We start from the raw sequence: 27,402 nt of genomic DNA, 5'->3' as shown, positions 1-27,402 counted from the left end.
CTCTGCTTCCCCATCCCAAAAAGGGGCCTTGGGCTGCTTCTCAGGCCCCAGAGCCCTCGGAGCCCCCACACCCTCAGCTGGTGCTTGCTACCACAGGGCAGGAGCTKGCAACCCCACAGGCACTTCCTGTAGYCCCTGAACTGCAGCTCCATCCCCTCCTCCCACGGGATTTATCCAGCTCCAGCCCCAGCACTTGTCCACATCACTTTGGGCCTGACTCTAGTCCACAGGTCCATATTCCACACTCTGGSCCTTTRTCTACTACGGCCTCGGTGATTCAGCCACAGCCATACAAGTTTTAATTATCAAATATGTAGTAAAAGGTTCAACAGACTAAAACTACAATAACGTAGTACTACAGTAATACAATATAAAATATAATATACATGTAAACAATATAATATAAACAATATAATAGAAACAAATATAATAAATATAATATAAATATAACAATATAATACAATAGAATAAATATAACACAATACAATACAAATATAAATACAATATAAAATGAGTACAATAATCAAGCAACTAGTTAAGAAAATAATAATTGGAAATTAAACAAAAGCATATTTTAAAACAATATCAAAACCAAACAAAAACAACACAACAAAACAAAGCCACTCGCACAAAAACCAAAAGAAAAGCACCGAAAAAAGTTTATTGCTTATGTTTTGGTACTTTAAAACCGAAACCCTCGTGAAGCACTTTCCCCCGGCCCCGGTAGCAGCAGCCGGTTCTCCAGGTGCCACCACCGCTACCCGAGCCTCGCAGGGCACAACCGGCGCCGCTGCCCCAAGACAGCGCCGGCCCCAGCTCCGGCACAGATTAACGCGGTAGTCGCGCCCGTGCTCACCGACGCTCCCCGGATCTGCAGCCGCGCTCCTCGGCTCGCGCACCGGCACCTCCGCCCGCCGCTCCCAGTCCCACCGCCGCTCCCAGTCCCACCGCCGCCGAACTGACACCCCAAACCCCCGCTGCGCACGGTATTTATACCCGCGGCCGGGCCGGCCCAGCCAATCACAGCCCGACGCAGCGCCGATCCCACCAATCCCAGCCCGCCCGTTTCCGCGAGACCCTGCTGTCCCCTCCGGCCCGGGTCGCGCCGTCCGCGCTGCTCCGGATTCCGTTCCCATCCCGCCCCCTCCGTCCCGCGCCCCTTTCTCGGGGAGAACTCCCGCCCGAGACGTGAACGGGGAGTTCCCGCCCGCCGTTCCCGGGCCCCAACAGCACCTGCCGGGGCTGCGGCAGCGGGGTCGCGGCTCCCGAAGCGGCGGCGGCGGCGACGGCGGGAGCGGCGCCTCAGGCGAACGGGGAGAGGGGCCGGGCTGAGGGCTGAGCTCGGCTGCGCCGCGCCCCGATTGAAAGGTCGTCTGTGATTGGGCAGCGCGGAGAAAGGCGGGCCGGGATTGGCGCGTTTTGGAGTCGCTCTCRGCCCCCCGCTCGCAAACCCAACGCCACGGCAGAGAGGGCCGGAGCGGGAATGTGCAGTTCAGAGCTGAGGCTGAAGCTTCACAGACCTCACAGGCATGAAATAAACATCGTGTTCTGATGCACGAGCAGCTTTAGCTGGCCGTAGCGGGGAGATGCAGAGCTGGCAGGGAAAGAAAGCTCTGGGAGACGTGGAGCTGGAATCGAGTAGAGCTGATGTAGTGACCGGAGGGCTGGCATTTCACGGAGGTGTTTATGAAGATCGTGGGGACATGATGCAGAGCTGGGGCTGAAACTCTGACTGGGGAGCTGAAATAAAATCCCCTGGCTTGCCTGAAATACAGACCCCGGGGCTGGAGGCCAAACAAAAATTGTGGCTGTGGAGATGAGACAAGGCAGAGCTGGAGGCAAAACAAACGTCTCAGGCCTGAGGGAATTGGGACAGCAGAGCCGCAGGCAAAGCAGCACAGAGCTCGATCTGAAATGAAGACTCTGGGGTGCTTAGTATGGGCAGCACGAGCTGCAGTCATTGGAGGACAGCAGCTGGCATAAAGCCTCTGGGACAGGCTCAGGGCTGAAACAAACACTCTGGGGCAGGATCTCAGACAAAAAACAGGGCTGGAACAGAAAGCGCTGTGCAGCTGGAAAAGTGACTGTGGGGCGTGGGGCTAGCATGCGCATCCTTGCTTTTATAACTCCCTAGCACTAGGCTAGTTACCCCAGAGCCAGAGAGGACCAAGCCCAGCTCCTTGGCACCAGTTAGACCAGCAGCACACAGCAAGGGTGATACTGGGAGCCCAGGCAGGAGGGTGCAACACCACCCATAAAGCAGACACAGATCCTTSAGAACTGGGTTTGACGGTCTATAAACAGTTTATTTAAGATACCAAACTATTCCTTTACACACCTGAGTCTGCATTCTGCTACTCAGGGAGCACCTGGCAGCTGTCGCCAGATTAGCAGGGAGAGCTTGTCAGCCCCTGCTTCCCCCCCTACAGCCCCTCTGAAAGCTCCCACCAGCTGCTGCTGCTGCTTCTCTCTTCAGGCAAAAGTGCTTTGCCACTGCATGTGACCGTCCTCAGGCTCCTGCAGGGGAGAGGGCARAAGCCACTCTAGACACCTACAGCAAAGGTAGGAATGAGGGTCCCTCCCCTTCAGCCACCACAGAGATCTCCAAGCCCAGAGATGGGCACCGGGTAACAGAAGGACCTGTGGCCTGCAGAAAGTTCAGCTTCCAAGCACACAGAATAATCCACAAAGGAGGCAAAGGTCATTCATGTATATCCAGAACCACTGATCATCCATTCTCAGCATCTGGATCCCTGCTTCAGGGTCTCTTCTGTCCCAAAGGGCTCTTCCATCTTGCCACCCAAACCTCTCAGTCCCCAAGGACTGGGTGGGAGAGTAGAGGGACTGCAGCCCTGCCTGGCCCCACGGGTCCCTCAGCCCACCCCACATGAGGACCAAGGCTGTTTCTCCACCCCGGCAGATCGACTCGGCCCTTACTGCATGCACGATGGGCGCAGTGATGATGCGGAGGCCACAGGGCATAAATATGCTGCTTTTCAAGCCCACAGCTGGACGGAGCCTTCAGTGACTCCCACTCAGCTGCAGGGAATGTTCCTTGCCGTTTCCACCGTGCATCACAGCTGACTGGGAGCACAGGGTGGGAGGAGGTCAAGAGCCACAGAAGGGGGACCAGCACCTCTTGTCCTTCCTATTTCCAGGGGAGGAGCTGTGCCATATCCTGCTCCTGGCATCCAGCGTGCAAAACGCACATCCCAGGGATGGGCACAGGGATGCCCGGGCAGCGCTCAGATGGACATGGATGTCTGCTCGTGGCCCCTCAGCCTGGGACTGCTCTGAACAGGAACCTGGAGATGCCTCACCCCAGACCAAGCCCACCAACACTCCAAAAATATCCCAGGCAACAGCCAGCACCCGGCAATGCCGGCATGTTATGTTTGCAGAGGGGCTCAGACAGTGATTCCCGGTGCCGACCTCCTGGAGCTCCCACACCTCCACCAGGTATGTCCCACCCACCCCCAATCCCTTTCCTTCCAGCCTGGGAACATCACCCAGCAGCAGTGTCAAAGCCAAGGCAATCTTTCCTCACAGAAATTAAATCATAAGCTACAGAGATACCTTCAAATGAAAGGTTAGAGTTGGGTGACGTTGTGTTTGGATAAAGTTTGGAATTTTTTGGGGAGCCAGCTGGAACTACAGAACCGATGCAAAGCATTCACAGGTGGGTCACGCTGGAGGTGCACTGAAGGCAGGGATGCCCATCCCTTTCCTCAGGGAAAAAGAATTTCCAGAGGCCATTCCTAAGGTTCTGCACTGAAATCAGCCTCTGCAGGGAGAGAAAATTTAACTTCTATTACAAACGGCAATTCACTGTCTTCAGAAATGAGTTAGAAACGTTTTCTTGTATGCCCGGACCTGCGCTTTTCAGATGAGCGTCCCAGAACCGTCTCTCAACTAATTACCGGAACAATACTTGTAAACGTTGGCGCCTAATGCCTAAAGTTACCGGAACGTACACAGAAATATGCCATTTCCATAGCGTGCCATTTTCTTTAAAGTCTTATAGGATGGGTGATGGGCCATCTCACGTAACGCTAGCGAAGTTAACTCTAGAAATAACGTGTTCTTTTCAGCCGGTAAGGCACATCCTTTCCCCTGCACAAGTTAGTTTTACCTACCATTAAGGGTAAACTAAATTCATGGTGTTTCAACGTACCGCACTCTATGCTGCTACGTCATTACCGTGGAAAAACTATCGTGCATCTGTAGGAATTACAATTCCAATACATGTATCAGAATATATTGTACCACCGTTTATAAAAAGCATTTCAATCTAAAATGGTCTTAAAGACCTCAAAGATGTGCATAAGAATTTATAAACGTTAGTAAAGGTAAACCACAAACTACAGCTACATTTTTGAGTATAAATTCTGGTAGATATCCACATTTAAATGAAACGGACAATACTGGTAGAGATGCATACCTCTTTTGTCTTTATTTATAAAGAAGTGACAACACTAGAAAACACATTGATAACCAGTGCTTTGAACAGTGAGGGTGGGATCTGAAAAAAGTCCGATTCGACTAAACAACCTTAGGTCTTTACTGAGTTGCGCATCCGCCGGAAACGCCGAAATGCGAGAGTTTACGCCTGCGATATTCCGTAACGGAACGGCCACATGATATCAAATATAATCTCAAATTTCCAAACTGGTACGTAAAAAAGCCATCAACTAAGTATTAAAAGACCACCGCAAGTTCTTATTGCTTTTTGAGTTAAATAATAATCTTCGAATAAGCCGAAACCCAAACAATCTCTATGGTACCTCGTTCGTCCTCCTGTTCGTTCATTAACAATGGAAGCAATCGGTTATATGATGCTGCAAAAGAGGCATTTAAGAACAYCCAAACAAAACCTATTTAAGTACACGGACATCCCCCCCCTCCCCCTGAAACCCGCTATAACCCGCTTAGTGCCGGTACAGGAGCAAAACTCAGAAAGACAAAACCGGAAGTCTGACTACGGTAAAAAGGAAACACAAAGGGAGACAGAGCTTCCTTAAATATTCAGCATCTGATATCTTCCAAAACAAAGCACAACACCCTCATAATTTAAAAAGGGAACTTTCTTTCTATGAATCTAATCCTCACGCATGCCGAGCAGTTCTCGAGTCCACCGAGTTCCACTGTGCAGCAGTTGATATTGAATTCAACAACGCTTCAAAAACTACAGTAATAGTCAATGCGCTTTTTACTAAGAGGAATAAAACAAATGCACGTTGACACCGTTCTCGCCGCTTCGGCGTTTCTGCAGCAATTCTGTTTGTTTCTCGCAGTGTGACAGTTCTACCAGCATCAGTCTTCAGAATCGTCTTCAGAAGCTGTTGGAACAACACAGTGTGATCAGAAGTCTTGACAAAGACCTGTGAAATTAAAGCACTTTAGGATGAGTAGAGGAAATAAAGATAATTTTATAATAATAAATAGCAGACCGTAATACCCACCCAAACCTTGTGTAATCACATGGCTTAATTCTTAAATGCATCTCACGTTGCAAAAACACGGCATTTTCAAATAAAAACTCGACAGAACATACAAGATGCAGTGTCCACCTAATCTTCTTCCTCAAAATCAGAGGAAGAAAACTTACGCCAGAGATTCAACTTTTACATAGTGCTTGGAGTGGCTATTTCCAGCAGTGGTCTGAGGAGGATATACTCAATCCACAACAGAAGCACCCAACGTCAGGGAAAGAAATTGCTCGCTAAGTTAACAATTTGGATCCGAAAATATCTGCAAAGATTCAGCAGTCTAAATAGACCGAGGCTCTTAAATTTTTATATATGTACATATATGTTGCTTAATGCAGCCGGGGCCTACTCGGAAGCAGGTCCTCTCTCCACTCCCGTTCTTTTCRGCGTACGCAAGATGAACGCAAAGCCCACACATGCACGGGATTTTGTTGTCGCAATGCGAGTTATACGACAAATACACGCTTGTCAACTATGACAGAAAAGTCGGTACACACGTCTGCATTAGGTTCATAAAACGTTAGCTCATCTGTAACGGGAATTTAATATGTCCTCTTAAGCAAGGTCTGCAGGCAGGGAAGTACTTATACTGAGGTAACGTGTTCCATCCCTGAACACAGAAAGAAGAAAATTCTGAATCCTTGCTTCTTCAGTTTTTAGAAGAGAAATGTAACTGAAGTGCATCAATAATAACTATAGAACTCAGTATTCCTCACCTGCAAGTTAAAGGCTGAATCAAATGCAGATTGAATTAAGGTGTAAAATGATGCTTAATACTTTTTACTCTAATACAGATGCACATAATTTAGGAATGAATTCAGAACTCGAGTCCATCTTTGACCGCTCTGAATGCAGAAATAATAATCTTGAACCAAATCTCTCTCTCACGCACACACACACCCACTCGTTACAGTACTCCAAATGCATCCTGCATACTGAAAATCCATATACAGTCAACAGATGCTCACATGCACACTGGGAAAAAAAAAAAAGGTAAATCAACTATCCTTCTCCTGCCTATTCATCACATCCAGAAACAGAATCAGGGTGTATTTACCAAAAAAATGCAAAGGTATCGGCACGCGGGTTTGAATTTAAGCACACTGTAAAAAGCCATTAGGTGAAAAGCAGACCGATCCTTTGACAAAATTGGCAACCTTTAGTTTTCATTCACGAGGTCTGATAGTCCTGATCGGGGAACCCACGTGACCAAAAAGTGCACGTGAGTGGAAAAAACAAAGGGGAAAAGAGGGCCAAAAAAAAGAAAGGAAAGAAAAATGGCAATAAAAGTGAGTAATCCAGGTGCAGTAAAATTCCATTGCAAATACTTCTTTCCTACTAAGGACTCTCATAAAATGCAACAACCTGAAGGTCACCATTAATCACAAAATTACCGACTACTGGAACTACAATAAGCAAACTATAACTCGTAAGGAATTTTACTATCGCTCGCAGATCACACTTCTGCGGTCTAAACAACTGTGTGCTGTTGGGAAATTAATCATGGATAATTAAAATCGGTTCCCCGTCAGAACAATTCTACTGATGATGGAAAAAGCACTGCTGGGTAAGGTTTTCAGTAGTTACGTTCAGTATTATGAATCTTGGCAAGGAGGATTGTACTCATTTAGTTTTGAGTTGATCTAATGGGAGGGGAGGTAAAGAGGGGAAGCACCTACTTTCAATATCTTCCATATGTGCCTGAAGAGTTCTTGCAAGGTTAATAAACTAGAAACAAGGCAGAGAGAAAGTAGTTTAAAAGTTGCAAAGTTACGTGCAGAAATTTGCAACAAGTTAGCAATGTTTTCTTCACTTTTTACATCCCAAAGCTTCACACCAGATCTCGGTTATCCTAGCCCATTTGCCCAACTTACAATGCAAAATTTAATACAAATCCCCACAATTAGACTTCAAATTGCTATTGCACAGTTATTTCAGCTGTAAAATGTTTCTGGTAGCAGCTTGCGACATCATCTTCATGTCCTACAGTCTGCAAAACACATCAATTTTGAAAGCAGCAAACATAAACGAGTGTCAGTTTAACGAAAACCATTTCTTAAGACTGTAATGTAGAAAAACATAATCACAGTAAGGACTCGCATTACTTAATTCCATTCCATTTAATTCAAAACTAATATGACAAAACAGAACCCGTAACTGGATATAGTTCACCAAAAATGCGTAAGTACACCTAAAGTTTTTATTTACTACTAAAATTTTAAGACCAAGGTTACTGTTTAGGCAAAGATGGCAGTTTAATGTTAGAAACACGTGGTATCAAAACCCAAAGCCAAAATTCCTAGGAACAAAAAGTCTCAGACAAGCGGTTTTATTTTGACACCACCGCTCCGCATCACCGCTTCCGTTAGAAGATTGGATATTGAGGCACGGCGGACAAAATTAATTTCCGTGGCTCGCTTATATGCCTGACATCGAACGCCAGAAGCGGTGCTTTCGCCGGCTTAAAATGCGGCGTCACGGGCTAAAGCACGCAACGCCTCCTCTGACAGAAAACCAGTAAAAACATCTTCTGCGAGACGCTCAAGCTAATAACCTGTGCTGGGTACTATTAGATGATGCGTCTTTCATATCTCTAAACTTGTAGCAGAGGAACTGGACCGTGAAATGCGAGCCCTACGTTAGATATGTACGGAAAAGGGGAACTCTAGTACGTTAAGAGATCGGATAGATCATGGCCCCGCCTCTTCCCCGAAGACCTAGTACCCGCTAGCAGTCAACGATTCCAATATGTACTGGATAAGCTTAAAACTGTCGCTTCTTTGTATGTAAGTAAAAAACCTAAAAATAATCAGCTTTGCGGGAGATCGGTCGACTAAGAGCGCTGATGATTATCTAGTATCAAATCAACATGTAGAGTACTGGATTTACGAGTGAATCACCATGCACAAAGAATTTAGTACGCCGATGCTTACTGGTTAAAGGTGTCTTACCACGTTTCTAAACCAGGGCCCTTCAAGTGACAAGAATGAAGTCAAATGCAACTAACGGGAGCCTGAACTAATGCCAGGGAAATTACACTGTAGCTACGGGCTGTTGCAGAATGTCAGTATTCGGGTACCTATCTAGGTGCGCTGTGGCAGATGAGCACCATAGGTTCTAGACCTTTGTGATATGAACTCACATAATGAGAAAAMCTAAACGCATCGGGTAGTCCGACGCTCTTAACTGCGCGCAGAAGTTAACCTTCCGGCGTTGCATAAATTCACAATAATTGTGACGACGTGTAACTAATGAATGACCGACAACCTTGACAAAAAGCATTCTGTAGTGCACTACCTGCAATTCTGTAGTACATTCGGTTTCCAATCAAACACAGTGCACTGAAAAGCCTCGCACATTTTACACGTGAATTCATTTAAAAAGCGTGTTTCTCGGGTGTCTAGCTCCTAGTTCATTCAAGGTAACGATCTGCTTCCAAGTTCTCCGTATGAGCAATTCCTGCCACAAAATCACTGCATACTTACTCTGACGCGTGTGCTGGCCTCATTTGCGGTTCCTAACATATCAGAAAAGCGCTGCTCGCATAAGTGTAACAACACTACAAGGTAGAGACCAGAGCTGATAAATTCATAGTCTGCCTTAAAGGAGATCAAAAGAAACATTCAGAAGGTCAGTAATACATCCACATATATGATTCAAGTAGAACAAGAATTCGTTTTTACTGGAATCGTTACAGATTTGTCAGTAGTTGTTCAAAAGAATTAGGAAAATGTGATACTAAAAAACCTAAGTTACCGAAAAGTCGCTTATGCTTCTGGTCCTTTCCATCCGCCCCAAATCTAACGGTTATCCTTGAAGGCTATTCCACAAATTAAATCTCAGTCGGCATTATTAGTCCAGAAGAAAGCATGTGCCAGTCAGGGCATTACATCACTTGGGGAAATAAAACCAACATCGCTAGTTTCTTCTCAGTGGTCCCAAGGCTTGACGGAAAGCCAATATAAAGGAATATATTCTAAGAACATTACGATGTTGTAAGTACCTGAGAAATTCCCTCACCTGCAAAGATGAAAAACTTTCAAAATACCACTGCCGAACAGATAATTTAGCCAATTTTTTTTTAAACAGACTCCTAGTTCTTATCTCTATTAGAGTGCAGTGACAGCAACCAATAAGCAGTAGTACTAAAACATAAGATGGCGGCACTCTCAAGAAAGTCTTTTCAGAGAGTGCTCTAATCGATAGAAACTAGACTGCTAGGGTAAGACCTGGCTTGAGGTCATAAAAAAAATTAGACGCCGATGTTTTGCCCCAAAATTGATGCCACTCGGTATTTCCTTTGAACATCTGAGCAGGCTAGTATCATTAGTCTTTGCATATCATAAGAATACAACCCAGAGAATAGGGAAAAACCCACTGAATAGAGCTCATTAAAAACACTAGCTTTGTGTTATCTACTCATTTTCAAGTACTACACAAATCAGTAGTTCCAAGATAACCTATTTTCTATAATAAGAGTAATACCAATGGGCCATTGATTATTTTTAATTTGTTAATCGTGCTAGAAGTCACACCGCAACTATGTGGCAGAGACGTTGGATTACAAAGCTAGATACCAGATCCGCAGCTAAGAAAACAGAAATGTAACACTTACTGAAAGCTCAGTTATAGGAAGCATAGCAGGAAGGTGATAGTGGCAGTCAGAATATTGAGGAGAAAAATCTATTCCATGTTGACATTAATTTATATGCCTAACAGTCCTTCCAAAATGGAGACGCATTTGCCTTCGCTAAAGAAGACCGCCCTCCCAGCGCTAAACCGGCACTTACCAAATTAGGTAAAATATACTAACTTGCTCATTGGCGTGTGCCCTATAGAGTTCCTGAACGTCAAAGTCTTCCAGATTAAGATGCAACTTCTCCTTGCACAATTCACAAGTTGTCACCGCTTCCAAAGAAGAACCTGGCGGGGAGGCAGGCAAGGGGAAAACTCAGTGTCAAGTTTCAACCGTCCATAACATATGACACACTCACATACACATTAAAAACTCCACCTAATTTTTGGCTTTATTTTGCAGAGCAAGGTTAGAGGAAAGGAAAGCCTCTAACAGAAACATAGCAACATCTGCTATTGTCAGAATTTAAATGCCATAGGATGTTTATTCTCTATCCAGCCGCACGTATTTTGCCTCACGTTCGCTCCGTACGTAATATGCCTCTTCCCGCAAGTCACGTAAAATCGCTTCTCGGACTTTCTGAATTTTACTGTGTAATCCAAATACACGCAAAAGAAACTATAAATACGCCAGAAAAAAGTTATCGTTAAGTTACATTTCGTGTTCAAGTGTCGGTTTTAAAACGAGCTCCTCCGTAAGCGACARGATGAACAAAGCGAATCGATAGCGGACTTATGTCTTTACGTACGGTCGAAAACTTTAAATAAATTTCTTCTACAGGCTAAAGCTTCTAAGACATCCCTACTCTGAAGCCTGTCCACCAGTGCCGAGTAAAAAAGTCAACAGATACTAGCGTCTCCCTTTGGTACGACACTATTTCACGTCTCCTATCGATCGAGCCGCCTATTTTTAGGTCTTAATAATACTGCAGATAACAGTCATAAACTGGTCAATCAATTTGTTAAAAATATCTGAGGTGCTTCTTAAAGAATTATATATGCACTTGGAAATAATTTTCGAATGAGCGGTTTTAAAGCAGCCCTAAACACAAGCTAGTATCTTTAAAAAAAACCAAATTAAGTACTTAAGTCCAGTTACAATTGAAAATAATTTTTGGATTTTCAAATTCCTATCGCTGCTAACAGTTAGCTTGGCTATAGAAGTCTCGAAAAAAACCGCAACCTTTTCCTTAAGGAAGGGAGGGTAACAAATGCCACCTAAAGCGGCAGAGTAGATCTAAACTTACTTCTGCAATGTTGTATTTCGTCTAATGCGGACAACCCCAAAAAACGTAGCTCTCTAAACAAGAAATACAGTTATTGGAATTACTCACCCGAGAAACCGCACGGACACAACAGACACGCAAAAAGCCCGGAAGCACCGGACTGCCGTTTGTCCCCGCTGCTCGCTTTTCAGCCAAATACCTCAGTAAGTGCAACCCTTCCAATAAGCCTATGGATAGAACTGGAAGTGTACCTCAGCCTAGACTCTGCTTTACCTGAATTTATCTTCGATTGCAGCCACTTCTTCATGCACTCCTGATGAACATACCGCAGACTTCCGGTGCATTTGCATGGCTCTATTAAAAGGTTGTCAGAACTTGCAGAGGGCATCTGACAGATTCTACATAAGTCACCCTCTTCATCTTCAGAGTCTTCTAAAAGCAGGCTGAATAGGATAGAATACCAACAAATGCTGTGACATTTCACGTAGGACTTTTTATAATGAAAATTCCATTTATCAAACTATGAGAATCAAAACAATTTGCTTTTAAAGAAACTCTTAAAGAAAAGCGAGGATACGGGTGACGGGGACTAAGCTGCTGCCTCCTCTGAGGGGAAGTTTTCTTTTAAAATCATGACTGCAGAAAGCCCTCTCATGTTAAGACAGGTACATTCTACTATCTCGAAAAGAACATAGTAACTCACCTTTCTTTAATTTTCTGGAGTCTTTCTGGATCTCTCGATGGCGGTATTTTAGACTTGCCACTTTCTTGTCCATCAGTCTCATTCCACCCAGAAGGAATAATATCTACAGTTATCATAAGATTGTCAGACAGACCGCTTCCTAATGTTGGAGGCACTGCAAAGCGGAAGAGGGAACCGGGAAGGATTCCCAAATTTCTTCTACTGTGAGCTGAATCCGGTGGGGAGGCCGTAGCCATAGAAATACCGGATACTGCGGGTGTCGGTGGTCTGCTAACGGAAGCCCGAGGAGGGTGATCTGATGCTTCGAGAGATGTCTCCTCACCCGATTCTCTCCTTCTAAAGACGTGTTGCGATCTAGCGGTCGTATCAGAGGTAGAGATCCTTGCGGATTCATCTCTTCCTTCTCTTCTCCTTCTGGAAAAGAGAGGCGTACATCTATTCCTCAAAGAGGATGACAACCAGGATCCCGTGCTTCTATTTTCGGTGTCTGGTCTGTAACTTTCTCCGTCAGATTCGGAGCTGCGATTGTGTGAAACTCCCGATAAACCCCATCGTCGTCCAAGAAAGCTAAACCCCTGAGAAGCTTCGGATGACTGAAGTCCTGGAACTTCCGGAGTCGCAGCTCCATTACTACTCGTCAGAGTGGTAGCTTGAACCCTCGGGACCACCGTTGACTCTTCAGCGCCTAATGATCTTGTATGCAATGGGTCTTGGCTAGACCTTCGAGAGAAAAATGTAGATGATACACTCGATGCTAAACGAGACAGCAACTGTCTGGTTGTGCGCCTCCCTTCACCATCAGCCGCAGGCTCGTTCAGCGACCTCTGAGAAGATAAAACCCTTTCAGAACCACTCGAGGAAGGGGTCTCATCTCTAATGGCAGTAAGAGAAAATGCTGGCTGCACGCTCCTCTGGGGAGATTCCAATTCATTTCTCCTTTGTCTTGAATAGTTGGATCTTGAAGAGCTCATGTTAGAGTCTCTGTTGAAAAAAGAWGGCTGATGATCAGAAGGCAACTGGCGGTTCACGGATGCATTCAGCCTCAAAGCGCTTAATGAGTTCTCTTTTGGTCTTGCTCCCTCTGCATATGAAGAGGCAGGCCTGTCTCGAAGATCTGTTGCAGAAAAGCAGAAGAAAATGCTGTGACGAGCTCAAACCATCAGGAAACATTCATGGTCAGGCTAAACAAGGCTGACCCTGACCTAGCTGAATATGTCCCTGCTCATTGCAGCGGAATTGGACTGGAGGACTTCCAAGGTCACTTCCAACCCAAACCATTCTATGGGTCTCACGAGCGTATTTTCCCAAAACCGCTGTCCCAGTATCTAAACACAATGAGGCGGCTAATCTCCTTCCTCAAATGGCTGCATTTGGGGGTCGTGAGTAGGTTGTGGGTTGTGGAAGGAACAAGCATGCGTAGATAAGGGCAGGAAACAGATGCTCTCTCTATGTATTCTGGAATTGAAAACTTTCATCTTTGTGGTTCTGGTGACTTTCTTTTAATGGGCTCTGCATCGCAATCACCATTTACCGACGAAGGTGAGATTTATTTAGGCGGCGGATTCCAACCAATGAAACGTCTGCGCAGAGGCCACGCGTCTGCCGTACGGTTTCGATTACGCATCGGGGAGCACAGCTGGGAGTTATTTTATAGCACTTAATAGCAGCGCTGTTGTGAGAAAAGCAGCGTGGACGGTAGAAAGCAAGGCTGCTCACCAATCCAGTTCTCCCACTAGGCTCTACCTGGTAGTTTAACTTATTAAAAAGCATTAGAGTATCGTGACCCTAAAACCTAATCCTCTGTTGAGCGAGACTGCACGATAGCTTCTGGAAGTACTCTTTATCTTTTCTGCTTATCTTCTGTACTTATAAAAATGGCATTTTTYAAAATTTCTCCGTTATGAAATACCACTAATTCATCTGCAAAAGGTGGCACATCGTGACTAACGGTGAGCTTCCCCGAGACAGCTACAGAAGGCCATGACACTCCAAATGGAAAGCGCGAATGACAGCGCAGAAGTCCTAACTGGTCCTAGAAGTTGCCACGAGACAAAGCTCTCACCTCATGTAAAGTGTGTGTTTACTCATTTTTCTTTTCAGCGGTCTAGCAGTTTTCCCTAATAACCATTTGAGAAGCCAAATAAAAAGAGAGAATTTGCACCATTAAGAAAAATCTTTCCTGGGTGAAATCAATGGTTTTTCTCTTCCCATACCTAAACACAAAGAGATTTTAAGATGAAGAAGAAAAGAGCTTTACTCACTAATCACAGAGGTACAGTGGCGAACACCAACACCGCTTTCACGTGAGTGAATGAATCTACATTCTAGACCGTTCGTATATGCCTCAATGGTTTGGACAATACATGAAAAGTGGCCGATAAACTTCATTTAAAAGAATATATTAAATATTCTTAAAATATATTTGGTGTTTGTTTTATTTTAAAATATATTTGGTATTTGTTTTCAATAAAATATTAGAGGGACATACTCAGAGAAGTTTTGGATGCCCCACCCCCAGAAGCGTCCGAGCCCAGGTCGGCTAGGCTCGGAACGACCCGGGACAGTGGAAGGTGTCCCTTTCCACAGCAGGGCGTGGAACAAAAGGTCCCTTACAAAACTAATAATTCTGTGAATCTATGAACACGTCAATAAACTAAAATCCGTACAAACCGCAGGTTTACGARCTTTCGGTTATACGAAACGTACATGTTGAAGGTGAAAAGTCATTGTTTCTGTAGCTGGGATCCACCAGGTTATTAACGGACAGATCCGTTCTTCTTTCTAACTGTGTTCGCTCTCCCACCAGATCAGTTCCAAGGGAGCCGAGCATTACCGATGAAGATCTAGGAATTCTACTGCATCTCCACGAGGAATCTAGAAAGCAAAAGTAAATACATCTCCTGTTTTTGTAGCAATCTAAAAATCCATCAAAGCTGGCACTTATGCAGCATCATCAAGGGCGTCATTCACATCAAGGGCGCGTTTAACATTACCGCTAAGCCGACCGAGTGCCCAGCTGCCGACATAAAGCCGAGAGCATTCCACTGATGCTGGCACTTGATCCACCCTTCAGCAAGTTAGTTTCTCAAAGTTAAATCGAACAAGAAGTAATAATACTTTCATGTGAGCAGTCAGACCCATTAACACTCACGGGACGAAGAGGAAGAGAAGTAGCATCTTGCTTCCTAATGGTAGCTAGTTTTCAAATAGGTTTCGCAACGTAGCAAAACGGCAGCTTGAGACTTAGGAAATGCTGCCGTTCTACTTGAACAAATTAAATTCCATTTCTCATAAAAATAAGCTGATTAAGCTTAAATGGAGTTTAGACAGAACTTGGAAAACAGGGACCGATACCGTTCTTGTTCATATTACAGAGCAAAACACTTCGGCATAAAAAAGGATCTTGTCTTTTGTTTAGAAACAAAGACTCTCGTTCCAAAAGTCTTCTCAAGGGTTCTGAAAAATTCACCTTGATACTGTTCCATTGCTAACTTTCAAAACCATATTTAAGCGCTCGTTAGTCGGCAGTGCGATGACCAACCAACGTAGAAATGGAAAGTTAAACAGTCCTACACCATAGCGAGAAATATTGATGATTGTCATTTCATTAACAGAGTAAGAAAGTATCAATAATACTGGGGTTTTTGAGCAAGAATTTACTAGTTTTTATTCGGATGGCTGCACAGTTCCGTGAGGGGATATAAAAAAAACCCCATTAATCCATACTCACATGGGTTACCTGAATTAATCTAATGTTCTGCTTCAAAATGTTCTAGAAATACTTTCATTATAAGGTTTTGACTGTTATTTYCTGAGCTTTAAACTTTTTTTGGCATATTGCATGACTTCTGTCTATCCAAGTTTCACAAACTYCCCCGTAGCTTCAATGAAAATCTCAGGTTTTCCTGAAAGAGCCCTTAGTGTAGAATGTTTCTATCAGGCAGACCTAGAGAATGAGTTTAGGCCCTGCTAGAAAAGGAACGATTTCTTCCACGACCCCTCGCAACAGTGTTCGAACCGGCCGTGGCACTGTGCTCAAACATATTGCTAAGTATGGTAAAGATTTTGTTTGTCACACATCGATGTATCCACACAATTTGACTCGTGAAATAGGGCGGCTGCACTCATTCTTTTATAGAGATCTTAACCAATTAAAACACATTTGAGCCATAAAGTTCAGCTTGACTACAGATGGAATAGGTACAGGTAATAATTCTGAAATGACACAAATACAATTTGATTTTCAAAATACCACATTTAACGGCATACTTAGAACTTCGGATACTGCTGTCATTGTGAACACGCTCTTCCGGTAGGCGTAAGTTCTTATTATTTAAGAAAAATAAAAGCCTAATACTGAAAGCAAGTCTTTTAAAATACGATAAAACCTGATCTTACGACTCAGACACTTTTTGGTATAACTCAGCTAAAGTAATGAACCTCTCACCTGAAAAGACAGTCAAGCCATTACTTCTCACAGAAGAGGTAGATGTACAAGATAGCTTAGGTCTCTTTGAATCACTATCTTGCTGCTGGCTATGCAGTCTTGAATATGCTCCCTGAGTTCTCTCAGACTCACCATAACACCCAGATGTAAAATGAGAGGAAGAAGATGTAGACTGAAATAAATTCAGAAATAAATTACATACAATATCAGATACACTTACACTGTGCAAAAGTATACATAATGTGAAACTCACAACAATTGTAAGGAATAACTTCAGATATAAACCCTTTTCTTTAAAAGTAACATAGGAATTATGCATGCATTCTCGATTAGTATTTCCAGGTTTACTCAATACAGTCCTACCAACACAAGTCAGTTTCTATAATGTTCAGTGTTATTTTTCCTTTACAGATAGATGTGGCTTACAACAAAAAAGCTATTGCAAAAAGGGGAAAACAATTGTATCCCTGGTGGGTAAGATGCTATAAACACAATCAAATATAGCTTTGCAGATGTCCAAGGGAATGCATTTTGGCGTCCAGAAATGGCCAAAACCGACCAGCTACCTCAATCCGACCTATTCTTTATCAGCCTAGAATATAAATAGCTAAGGAGTGAGCATAAAGAAAACTGTTTGAACAARTATATTTTGATTGCAATAAGCTCAGGCTTATTGCAACTGAAGTTCAGAGTAAAGAGCAGGTACAAAACAATTTTTGCAGTGCACACCACTGAAATACAAGTTTTCAGAAACTAGCACCGTAGTAGTTACAAAATAAAGCTCAGAATAGCCTACAAAGCTGTTCGTCCGGTTACCTGCAGTTGAGGCATTAATTTTCTATTTGAAATGCTTTGAGCACAATCGAAAAGCTGAATTGAGCCGTTCGTGCTCCCAGAAACTATCTGCAACCGAGATCCTCCTTTACGGATCAACAAAATTTGAGTATGTTATATCTCCGTTTTATTTTTACTTACTTTACTGAGTTTAAGCCAGAATTCTTTACTCTTTTAAACTAAGAAGTCTCTCACGCATTTCGCTCATCCCATCGTGTCAAAAAGACAGATAGGGAGACAGAAACTAACATCGGAAACCAAGTAAAAAGACAGGTTACCTTCCCTCCTTAATCTTCTATTTAACATGCCACTTATCTTTTAATCATATCCTATTTGATATGTGGAAATTTCGAGGGTCTTCCAAAAGGTTCGCGCGTATTACAATTTACTTTAAGAGAATAATTAACCTTAATGGGGAAAACATGTGTTTTCATCTTGAAAATTCTATAGCACCAACTCAACTAGGTACGTAGAGCGCTCAGAACAATAGATTCCATTTGCATTTAAACTGTACGTATGCACCGAGCGGGACTTCCCCTGAAGGCCAATGTGTRCACGCTGGTTTCTCCCTCCCCAACCCCACTATCTGCGTCTTCACTTTCAAGTCACCTAAGAAAAAGCAACACCTGTTTAACGATGTGAGCGCTCTTACGTTCCCAAACATCTTTCACTTTGAAAGCAAGTAAAATTTTTACTTCACTATCGTACGCCAAATTTGTTCGGTCTTCTGCTTTTCCAATCTCAGTATTTCTGCTGTGCTTCAAAGTGTTTCACTGTCACTCTACAATGCATAGGCATGTCACAAGCAAATTACTTTAATCTTGGAGTTACGAAGGCACATTTTACAACCCAGTTAAGACAAACTGTAAAGGCCCGAGTCTTGAATGTCAGGTAAGCATCAAGCATTTATTTTCTTTCACGGTATGCTGTAAGCAGCACGTGAGCAAGAGTGATCGGGCTATGAACTACACCTCACGATTAAATTACCTCCAAACCCCTGCACTTTGTGTCAACTCACAAAGCTAGTACTATCCAAAAAAATGTATGCCTTGTAATAAATACCCAATGGAACAAGTATGTCGACTTCGCCATCCACGGGACTATAACATGTATGACATTCTAATCGCCCCTTCTTTTTTTTGTTTTTAAATGGACTTTTGAAAAGCTGCTGACCTCAAATTAAACTCCTACTAAAACTAATATGAATCACTATTTTCATCCTCTGAATGTTTTTGAACACTGCTATCTTCTAGCTTTTGCTCCAACTTGAATTAGTAAGATCTACTCTTCTAGAAACTTTACAGTGAGCCCCTGCTAGCAGCTTTCCAGATTGGGAAGGCTACAGTAAAACCCTGGGGTTTCAATATTTTCTTTCCAGCATCACACATGAACAGTTCTCACCAATCTGCTTCTGCTTCCCAAAAATCTTCCAGAATGTGGATGATCGAGTGTCCCTGAGTAGCGAGTTGGAGATGACGCTGGCAGCTTCCAAGGAGTATCACRGGTGTCTCCTTCTCCGATTCTCCAGTCTCTGCTGGAACTATTCCATACACTGGATTCCTAAAGAAAACCATGCTTATTGGATGCATCTCATAATTCAAAAACAACTGAGTATCTGATATGAATATTGAAAATACAGGGAAGCTAAGGTAGTAACGAATCTGGAAACCTCTGATAACGCACCTCAAGGGATAGCCAAGAAATGACACAGGCTTAAGAGAGACTCACTGGCAAAAGGAAAGATATTTTTTGTTTAATGTACTTTATAGCACCTTGTTCATCTGTCCTCTCATTTGACCTAGGACAATGAAAAGCTGAAGTGTAAGGCTTTTGAGGCATTATCCCGACTTAAATACTGCAGCAACAGGGCAGAATTAAGGCTTCGCTTTCTGGTGTTACGCGAAAAAACCCACGTGCGACCACAAAAGCGCCTCTTTGGCCTCTAAAACAAGCTGAATTTGAATGAATACATTAGAACTGAGGAAAGACACTGCAATTTATTTGGTCAAGAGCATAACCGTGGAGATTAGTAAAATCAATATAAATAAAAGAATTCCAACCATTTTATTAACACTAGACAGCATTTTTAAGTGATTATTGATCTGTTCCCCTTCTAAGAACTATTAATACTAAAAACACAATAGTGGCTGTTACCATTTTTTTTAAGCAATAATGAAAACTCAAAACCAAACCAAAACAATAAAAATCATCTTTTCTTCCTTCGCTTCAGATTGCGATTATTTAACATCCCTCGTGAGAGCTTAACAATTCAAGTCCTACGTAAGGGACTCTGGTTTTGGTGTCCGCTTTCGTAGCTGAAAAATACGATCGGGAAAACATTCGAAACAATTTTATACGCTATCCCTCCATTAAAAAATACGTATTTCCTTTATCATAAAATGTATACTAAGTTGTATCATGAAGTGTAGGAATTTTTTTCTTACACCCTTAAACTAGTTAGATTWTTGCATTTTAAAGTCGCCTAGCAACAACATTATCACATGCATCTGATTAGTTTACAATTAATCTCTTGGTTATGCCTCCTCAGATAAGCAGAGGCTAGTACCCAGACTGATCTCAAAAGAGCGTGACATACAAGAATTCATACTTACGTGAAAAAAAAAGAAAAAAGGGAAGCAGAATATACCCACCCCATATAAACAGTTTTGATCTTTTAGCCCTAATCAAAAACAAATACAAATTTGACTGCTCTGTCCCAGACTTTCTTGAGTTAAGTTACAATTATTCTCTCTATAGAAATTCTGTATGAAAAATCCAAGTCCTCTTTATATCTAAAGCATTACTGATAGTGATACTTTTTTTCTTCTAAGTGATATCTTTTAAATCATTTGTAACTGAAATAGCGCCTAAATATCTTAAGGTATGCTTTCGAATAGATTAACGAAGTGAAAATGCCTGTCATTTGCATTCCTATCTGACTAGCCTTAAACTTAACCTTCTTGCTTCTGTCTCTGTAATCCTAAGCTGCAAGCAATAAAGGAATTTGTTCCTACCAGCTCTGTAAGTGCCATAAGTTAGTCAAGAGAGGGAGTTTCCCTATGATTTTATTACTAAGCAYAAGTCTCATGTAACAAGCTCTCAGACTACCTTGTACAAACTGGGAGTGGATAAAAGGGATACAACATAATCTTCTACACAAATATTTTCCCTTCTGTTATAACTGGCAAGTGTCATAAAGATCATTCCGCAGCTTAGAAACGCTTTGCTGAAGGGGAAATAGTCAAAAGAAAATGCAGCGCAGTGAACACCTTGCAGTTTGTGCAATAAACAATGTAAGGTATGTTTTGTTAAAATTTTTAACAGAGGTAACATGTCAAACGTCACAGCACCAGTTTCAGCTGAAAACTCCCGATCGACAGCTTACAATACACGTACGCCATGCGTGGACTGCGTCCATAAATCTCTACGGAAGAGCGAGACTGTTTGATTTGCTTTTGCTGAGCAGACAGTGAAAAACATGTAGGACTACAACATGCAAAAATGACTGACAATTCCCTCCCCTAGTACTTTCCCTATAGCTTATATAATAACAAGCACGTGCATACTAGAGATAACAAAAATGTAACACACGTACACTTAATTGTGCTAAAAATAACATTCTATTACCTGTAAAACTGTTTCTCAAAAAGGCATTATATAATACAATGTCCCAGATAGCTTGCCAGCAGGGACCAAAAATCCATTTTTTAAAATAAATGTGAACACTTAATCACAGAATTAAGTTTCTGCAATTTTGAAGATCGAAATGGGTTTATATTTCTGGGCCCAAAATGGAGGCAAGAATTGCTGACAGCAGCAGAAAAAAAACCCCTAGGATAATTGGACCAAAATATTTGTTGCTCCCAAGTGCCCAGAATAATTTCTAAAGTAGTTTAATCTCTGCTTCCCATAATGCTCTCCCAAACTGAAAGTACCTGCACAGAGTGAATACCTCCTCTTGAGCACATCTCCCTTCCCCAATAAAAGTAGTTTGGTTAGTGTGAAATACTGCTAGTGAAACAGCAAATGGATTGCACACAAAGCCAAGCTGTACTAACATACTGACGTAACAGCCTGATGCGAGTCTAAAGCTCCTCTTCGTACCTTGGCAAAATATAAACGCAAGAGGTGCTGCAGAACAGTACGGCCTCGTTAACTCACCGTGTAATCCCATACCTTTAGCATCGACACGCCAAGTGTAATGACCTATACGCGACGAAGTTCAAACAAAATCCTCACCTGTCCCTCATCAGAAAACTCCATCAACCCAGGTTTAATATGGCAGTGACTAATAAGAAAATAGATCCATTATTAGCAGGATGTCCTCTCATTCATCAAACAGCTGTTTTCTAAAGGCGCAGCTAAAACAAGAGCAGGTAAAACCAGAAAACCTAGAACTACCAGTTTAGTGCTACTGTCATTGGCCTGGTTAGGAAATCCTTCCATTGTAGAAATTTTCTTTGTCTGACTTCTGGGGCTTTTCTTGGTAAAAAACACACTTCAAAATTATTTATACTTCACAATAGGAAAGAAAAAAAAAAACATTACCTGGTATCCAGATTCTAATCTCCACGAAGATTCTCTTGTACTATATGCACCAGACAAACTGTTTCCAGTCCCAGATCCTAGAGGAGAGCTGGAAGTCTGAACGGCTATCCTGCGAGGAATTCTTGAGGGTTTTGACTCCATTCTTTGCATCCTGCACAAGGGCATATTGATCATTTTTCTCATAGAGGCAGGGAACTCATACAAAACAGGCACAAGTCACTCCAAGAGTAACATAAATATGATTCACACATACAAATATTTACACAGTGCTTGGGTCTGACTGTGTATAGTAAAATGGGGAAACAAGTCCTTTTCCTAGTTTTTGTTTTAACCTCTTCTTTACATATCCTCCCATCCCACATTAGAAAACTAGAAATACAATCCCTTTTGCCAAAGTTATAATTTTGGTACAATATATTCTTGCTATTATAAATATAAGATGTGCTCCCTTAAGAACTACACGGTGCTTGTATTAACACAAAATGAGTCAGGAATAGAGTACTCAAACTTCTTAAATTCATGTATTATGGTTTTGCTAATTAACTGCATCTCAACAATTGCAGAAATCATATTCAGACTCATTCCTCCAGGTCTAAATTATCTAAGTTCACCCTTCTGTGAAAAAACGTATCTGCAGACTACCTGCCTTCAACTTGTCCAAAGCCAACTCCCATGGAAGCTAACATATGCAAAGCAGTACAGGCTATCTCATAGCTGTATTTATAAATTTACTTCTCACTCGCTGAGTGTTTATATGCTATTTCCAGACATTTCAAAAGAAATGCTGGTACCTTTTCCCTATGAGAATCGTTCCTACGGTCATCTCTGTCCTTGAAAAAGTATCTGAATTAACATTTCTCTAAAACTCCAGACAGCTAAATGCTTCCTCCTCAGGATAGTACAGACAAGAATCAGACCACATGCGATAGCTCTTAAATAAAAAATTTAAGGTAACTGCAGTATCCTCAGCGGTGCGGTACACGAAGAGTAGCATGTTACCTAACAACTCAAACAGATGGCCAAGAATGCCACCGATACAAGGTGATGTGCAGAAGCTGTACAGTCTATTTAACCACTTTTAATTGTGGCCTAATCTGAGGATAGGAGTAAGCTAATTGATTAAAAAAAAAAACCAAACCCAAAAATAAAAAAATAAAAAAAAAAACACCTCACCATCAATAAAACCCATCTTTCCCACAATTCAGCCACGTTCATCAGTATCACATTCCGAAAAAGGCTGCTACATCAATCCTGACACACCTCATGTTTGGCTGCAGTGTCAAGGCGAGTTCATGTACTGGGGACTTCTAATCTTTGCCAATGCTGCATTAAATACTCTACCTGGTAAAAGCCAGTTTGTACAGAAGTCCATTGACCAAACAGTCCGGACAGATGAGGTTAGTTCCCTTAACCACTATTCTCAAGCATATTCAGTTACTAGCAAGCTTTTGACAACAGTCAAAACACAAAGTAGCCAAAATGCTTAATCTTGAAAGTAGGACTTTAAAAAAATAAAGTATATTGAGTTTAAATGACYGTTTGCTTTTGTGTACAAAAGAGCTACCAGCTTATTCTACACCAGCTTCTAGACCACGCTTCCAACACTAGTAACAAATTCATATTTGCCAGAACTGTCACCAGTTAAACAACATCTGATCAGAAATCTGAAACGCTCACTTGCCCAGCTTTGTATCAATAAACTGACATAATGAAATAATTTRATTTCCCAGATCACATTTGAAACCCTGGGTAAATACCGAGCAATTTATGCAATTCTCAAGTTGTGAACACATCTCTGACAATAAGAATGTTCTAAGCGGTACTCCAGAGTTCAAAAGAATACTGTAAGTTGTGGAAGTTTAAAAGAAATTGAGAACAAATGTAATTATCTAAACAACACCACTTCGAGTGGATCATTACTTCAATAAAATGTAACAATCGTAATTATTCCTAAACTATAATGACAGTTAAATTGACCTTCAGAGTAATCTGCTGTAATGTGTACTACAAGTTTAGTACTTGAATCAAGCTGCACCGAGTGTAAATCACTCAACTTTAGTTTTTTGCAAACTGTGAGGCTAAAACAATGTCACAGTAATATAGAGTGTATGCTGGACAGTACAGCGGTAGTTTTGATGAGATCTGATACTCAAAGGACTGTTTGTCAATGTTTTACCTTCATAAAATACAAGGAAAAAAATACACAAAATAATGGATCCAATTCTGTACTATGAAATAGCCGACAAAGAGTACCAGCATTATCTCCTTTATTATGGAGCTTTCTGCTTCTGAATCACTTGGATTCAGAAATGGAACAGGACAAATTAAATAACGCAGATAAAAGTCAGACACTGCTGWACATAGAAAATGCGAAGTTTCAAGAAGAGATGGAAGCTCTTACTAGTAGGAATTAATGTCCAGATGAAACAGCAGAGGAGACAGAAGTGTTAGAACAACTTCAAAGACCAAATTAGAGAGATCACCTAATACTAATAAAATCGCTTGTGCACCATCCACATAACAGAAAAAAGTAAGATCATTAAGACAGAAGAGAGCAGGGTCGAAGACTAGACACAAGAGCCAACTACCTGCAGAAGCTGAAATGGAGTCCAAAATTAGCAAAGTGCTTCTACAGATACACATAAATAGGCACTGGACTAATTTTCTCCTTCAGTGGTAGCCCCGAGAGGACAACCATATCCATCACCCTAAACTTCTAAATCAGCACAGGTTGTGATTTCAACTGAAGTATGTCAGGATAATACTATCTATCTAATATTTTCTTTCTCTAAGTAAAGGAATTTTGAAGAAACTACCCAAAGAAAGGTGTTGAAACCAAATCAAGTCAGCAGGATAAAACAGGCAACATTTAATGCCTCAGTTTATGTATACACACTGTGATTAATTTCTGGAATATAACCTTACATTTTTTTCAGCTGTCTTGGCCTCAGTCAGCAAAGCAGAAGGATCTGCTGTAAAGATCAAGCAGAGTCATGCATTTGACATCTGCCGTGTCTGATGCAGAGGTGAAAAGACACTGAATAAAAGGCCTTATCGTTTAGGCAAAGAACTTCTGCTCAAGGAAATTGGATTTTACCTTCACCTTTCAACAGAGATCCAGTGACAGGTCATTAAGAGTAATAATTTTTCAAAATATGCTACTCAAAAGCTCTTCAATTTCTGGGCATCCTTGATAAAATTTACTTGCAATCCAACTTGCAGAAATCAGAGAATAGTTTGAGCTGGAGGGAATAGTTGAAGGACATCTAGTGCAACCACCCTGCAATGAGCAGGAACATCTTCACACAGATCAGATGAATCGGGAGTCCCATCCCATTTGACCTTGCATGTTTTCAGGAACAGATCATCTACCACCTCTCTGGGCAATTTGTGCCCGTATTTCATCACAAAAATGCCTTCCTTAAATTTACACCTTGTCCTATCACAACGGGCTCTACTAAATGTCTGTTTCCATCTTTATAATGGGCCCTTTTAAAGTACTGAAAAGCTGCAGTGAGGTTTCCTCAGAGCCTTCTCTTCTCCAGGCCAAACAACCCCAATTATTTCAGCTTTTCCTCATAGTCTTACCCAGATGGGGAGAGATGCAGTTGAACAGACAAAACCGTATCGAGGCATTTCACAGATCAAATGTCCTGCCTTTCTTGATCTGCCATCCCTCCAACGGCATTATAAAAGATCAACCTACCTAACATAGTCATGGACAGAGACAACAAAGCAAAAAAAGATCCAGAGGTCCCTGGGGAAAGCAATGTAATCTCAAAAGTAACACAGAGAGTAAGTATTTCTCTCCTGCTGAGACCCTCTCTACTGATGAAAAAGGAGTAATCTCAATTAGTTATGCCTACCGGTAAGTATAGCCTTTGCCAGCTTCTGTGATTTCTACTACCGGTTTTAAGCGTTCTTGTACACTCCATCAGAAGGAAGCATGAGTTTCACAACCTGCTCCTAAATTCAAGTCTTCTAACTTGGAACTATGCAGTGACACTTCTATGTAAGACTCGTGCTCTCATGCCTACGTGTTCCTATGCGGTTTAACGTAAAACTATTCGGAAGATTTTCACTCGATCTATTTGTGCTCACGTGTCTTCCTCGGGGCTTACTCACAATCACGTTTTTATGACAAACAAAATGGAGCTCACGAACGAGTCTTTCTTTCAGACTGTGCAGTTTTTCGTTGAGGCTACTTCCTCAATCTTCAGTGCAGTAAAACAGACAAATAACTCGGCGGCCTCAGCAATCCAATGAGAAGCAAGAATATTTACAAATGCCGATGACTGCCCACGCTGCAGCGGCTGGTGCCGTAACGCAGGGCTATTCCCGCAGCCCGGAGACAGCGGATGCTCCGCAGAAGCGCGGAGAGCACCGCGCCTCCCCCGCCGGGCCCCGGGGAGCGGCCCGCACGGCTCAGGCCCGGCCGGAGCCCGCGGCCGCACCCGATCCCGCAGCATCTGGCCCCAACCGCCGGGCAAAGGCCGCGAGGGGGGCGGAGAGGAACGGGGGGCGGCAGGTGTCACACCGCTTCGCTCCGAGAGCGGGYGCGGAGCCCAGCGGCCATTGGGGGCGATGGCGGAGAGAAGGGCGGGTAGGCCCGTCCCAGCACGGCACAAAATGGTTCCCCCGGTCCCGGAGCGAGGCCATCGGGCAGGGCCGGACCCCGCAGCGGGCGCGACCCGGTCCGCGTCGGTCAACGCGGCCGGTCCGTACTCACCGTCACGGCGGGGCCTCCGCGCAGGCCGGGCCGCAACGCCCGGTTGCGCCGCTCCCGCGGCACAATGGCGGCGGCGCGAGACCGCTCGGCTGCCAGGCACCGCTGCTCCCAACTCTCGCGAGAGCCTCGGCCGCGCGGCCCGGCCCCGCATCACCGCGCGCAGCGGCGGAGCCCTGAGGCGGGGCTGAGGGCGGGCGGAGCTGCGGCACCCGCGGGGCTCGGGCGAGAGCTGAAAAACCCTCGCAGTCGTGACAGGATTCGTTTTCGTGCGCGGAGCAGCGGCCCCAGAGACATCGGAATCGACTTCCACGTTCAGCCTGAAMACAGCAACAGGGTCTTTGAGTTTTCTCTCTGTGTCGCAGCCTCTTCCTTGCCTGAGCCCTGTACTGTAAATTAATTCCCCGGTCTCTCGTGACCAGGTACGGCAGCCTGTCCCTGAAGGACACGGCGGGATGGGGATGCTGGACACAGCCCCCTCGATGGCAATGCAACAGAATTGCCAATCGTTTTAATTGGATCGAGGCCTGAGTTTTGTCCTCTTGAAAGTAACGGGTATTGACAAGCATGTTTACTTGACGGGGAAATGTCGCGTGATGTAGCAAATCAGAAGATAATTTTCGCAAATTTTTAAAATGCCAAGTCTTCACATAATCAGAGAGATTTTAGATAAACGATCCTAAGTAATTATGATTTCCAGTGTTCCTGCCCACCACAGAATATAGCAGAGACTTCACACTGTGTTTATGAACCAGACTCTGAGGAAGGCAGGTTATTTTATTACTAAGAAGTCT

At 43.1% G+C, this 27,402-nt stretch overlaps 1 protein-coding gene across 12 annotated transcripts; it reads right to left on the bottom strand.

The window, feature by feature from the left end:
* Nucleotides 1-4,428: 4,428 nt before the first annotated feature.
* Nucleotides 4,429-26,727, bottom strand: MARCHF7 (membrane associated ring-CH-type finger 7). Of its 12 annotated transcripts, none has more exons than XM_057386490.1 (11): nt 26,612-26,727; nt 21,883-22,033; nt 18,736-18,894; nt 16,501-16,672; nt 14,760-14,927; nt 12,054-13,167; nt 11,624-11,793; nt 10,303-10,412; nt 8,975-9,088; nt 7,169-7,217; nt 5,240-5,339 (listed from the first exon to the last, which is right to left on the bottom strand). In XM_057386490.1, the coding sequence occupies exons 2-11, from the start codon at nt 22,030-22,032 to the stop codon at nt 5,314-5,316; spliced, it is 2,232 nt and encodes a 743-aa protein (XP_057242473.1). In that variant the 5' UTR covers nt 22,033; nt 26,612-26,727; the 3' UTR covers nt 5,240-5,313. The 12 variants fall into 12 exon arrangements, with proteins under 12 accessions (XP_057242468.1, XP_057242470.1, XP_057242469.1 ...); XM_057386491.1 differs by having other exon boundaries at nt 5,302-5,381; XM_057386485.1 differs by lacking the exon at nt 7,169-7,217 and having other exon boundaries at nt 4,429-5,381.
* Nucleotides 26,728-27,402: the final 675 nt, after the last annotated feature.

The sequence above is a fragment of the Malurus melanocephalus genome, unplaced genomic scaffold, assembly GCF_030028575.1.
Source record: "Malurus melanocephalus ecotype Western Australia unplaced genomic scaffold, MMel_1.1 scaffold_975, whole genome shotgun sequence".
Classification (NCBI taxonomy): Eukaryota; Metazoa; Chordata; class Aves; order Passeriformes; family Maluridae; genus Malurus; species Malurus melanocephalus.
This window is presented reverse-complemented; position numbering and strand designations above follow the sequence as displayed.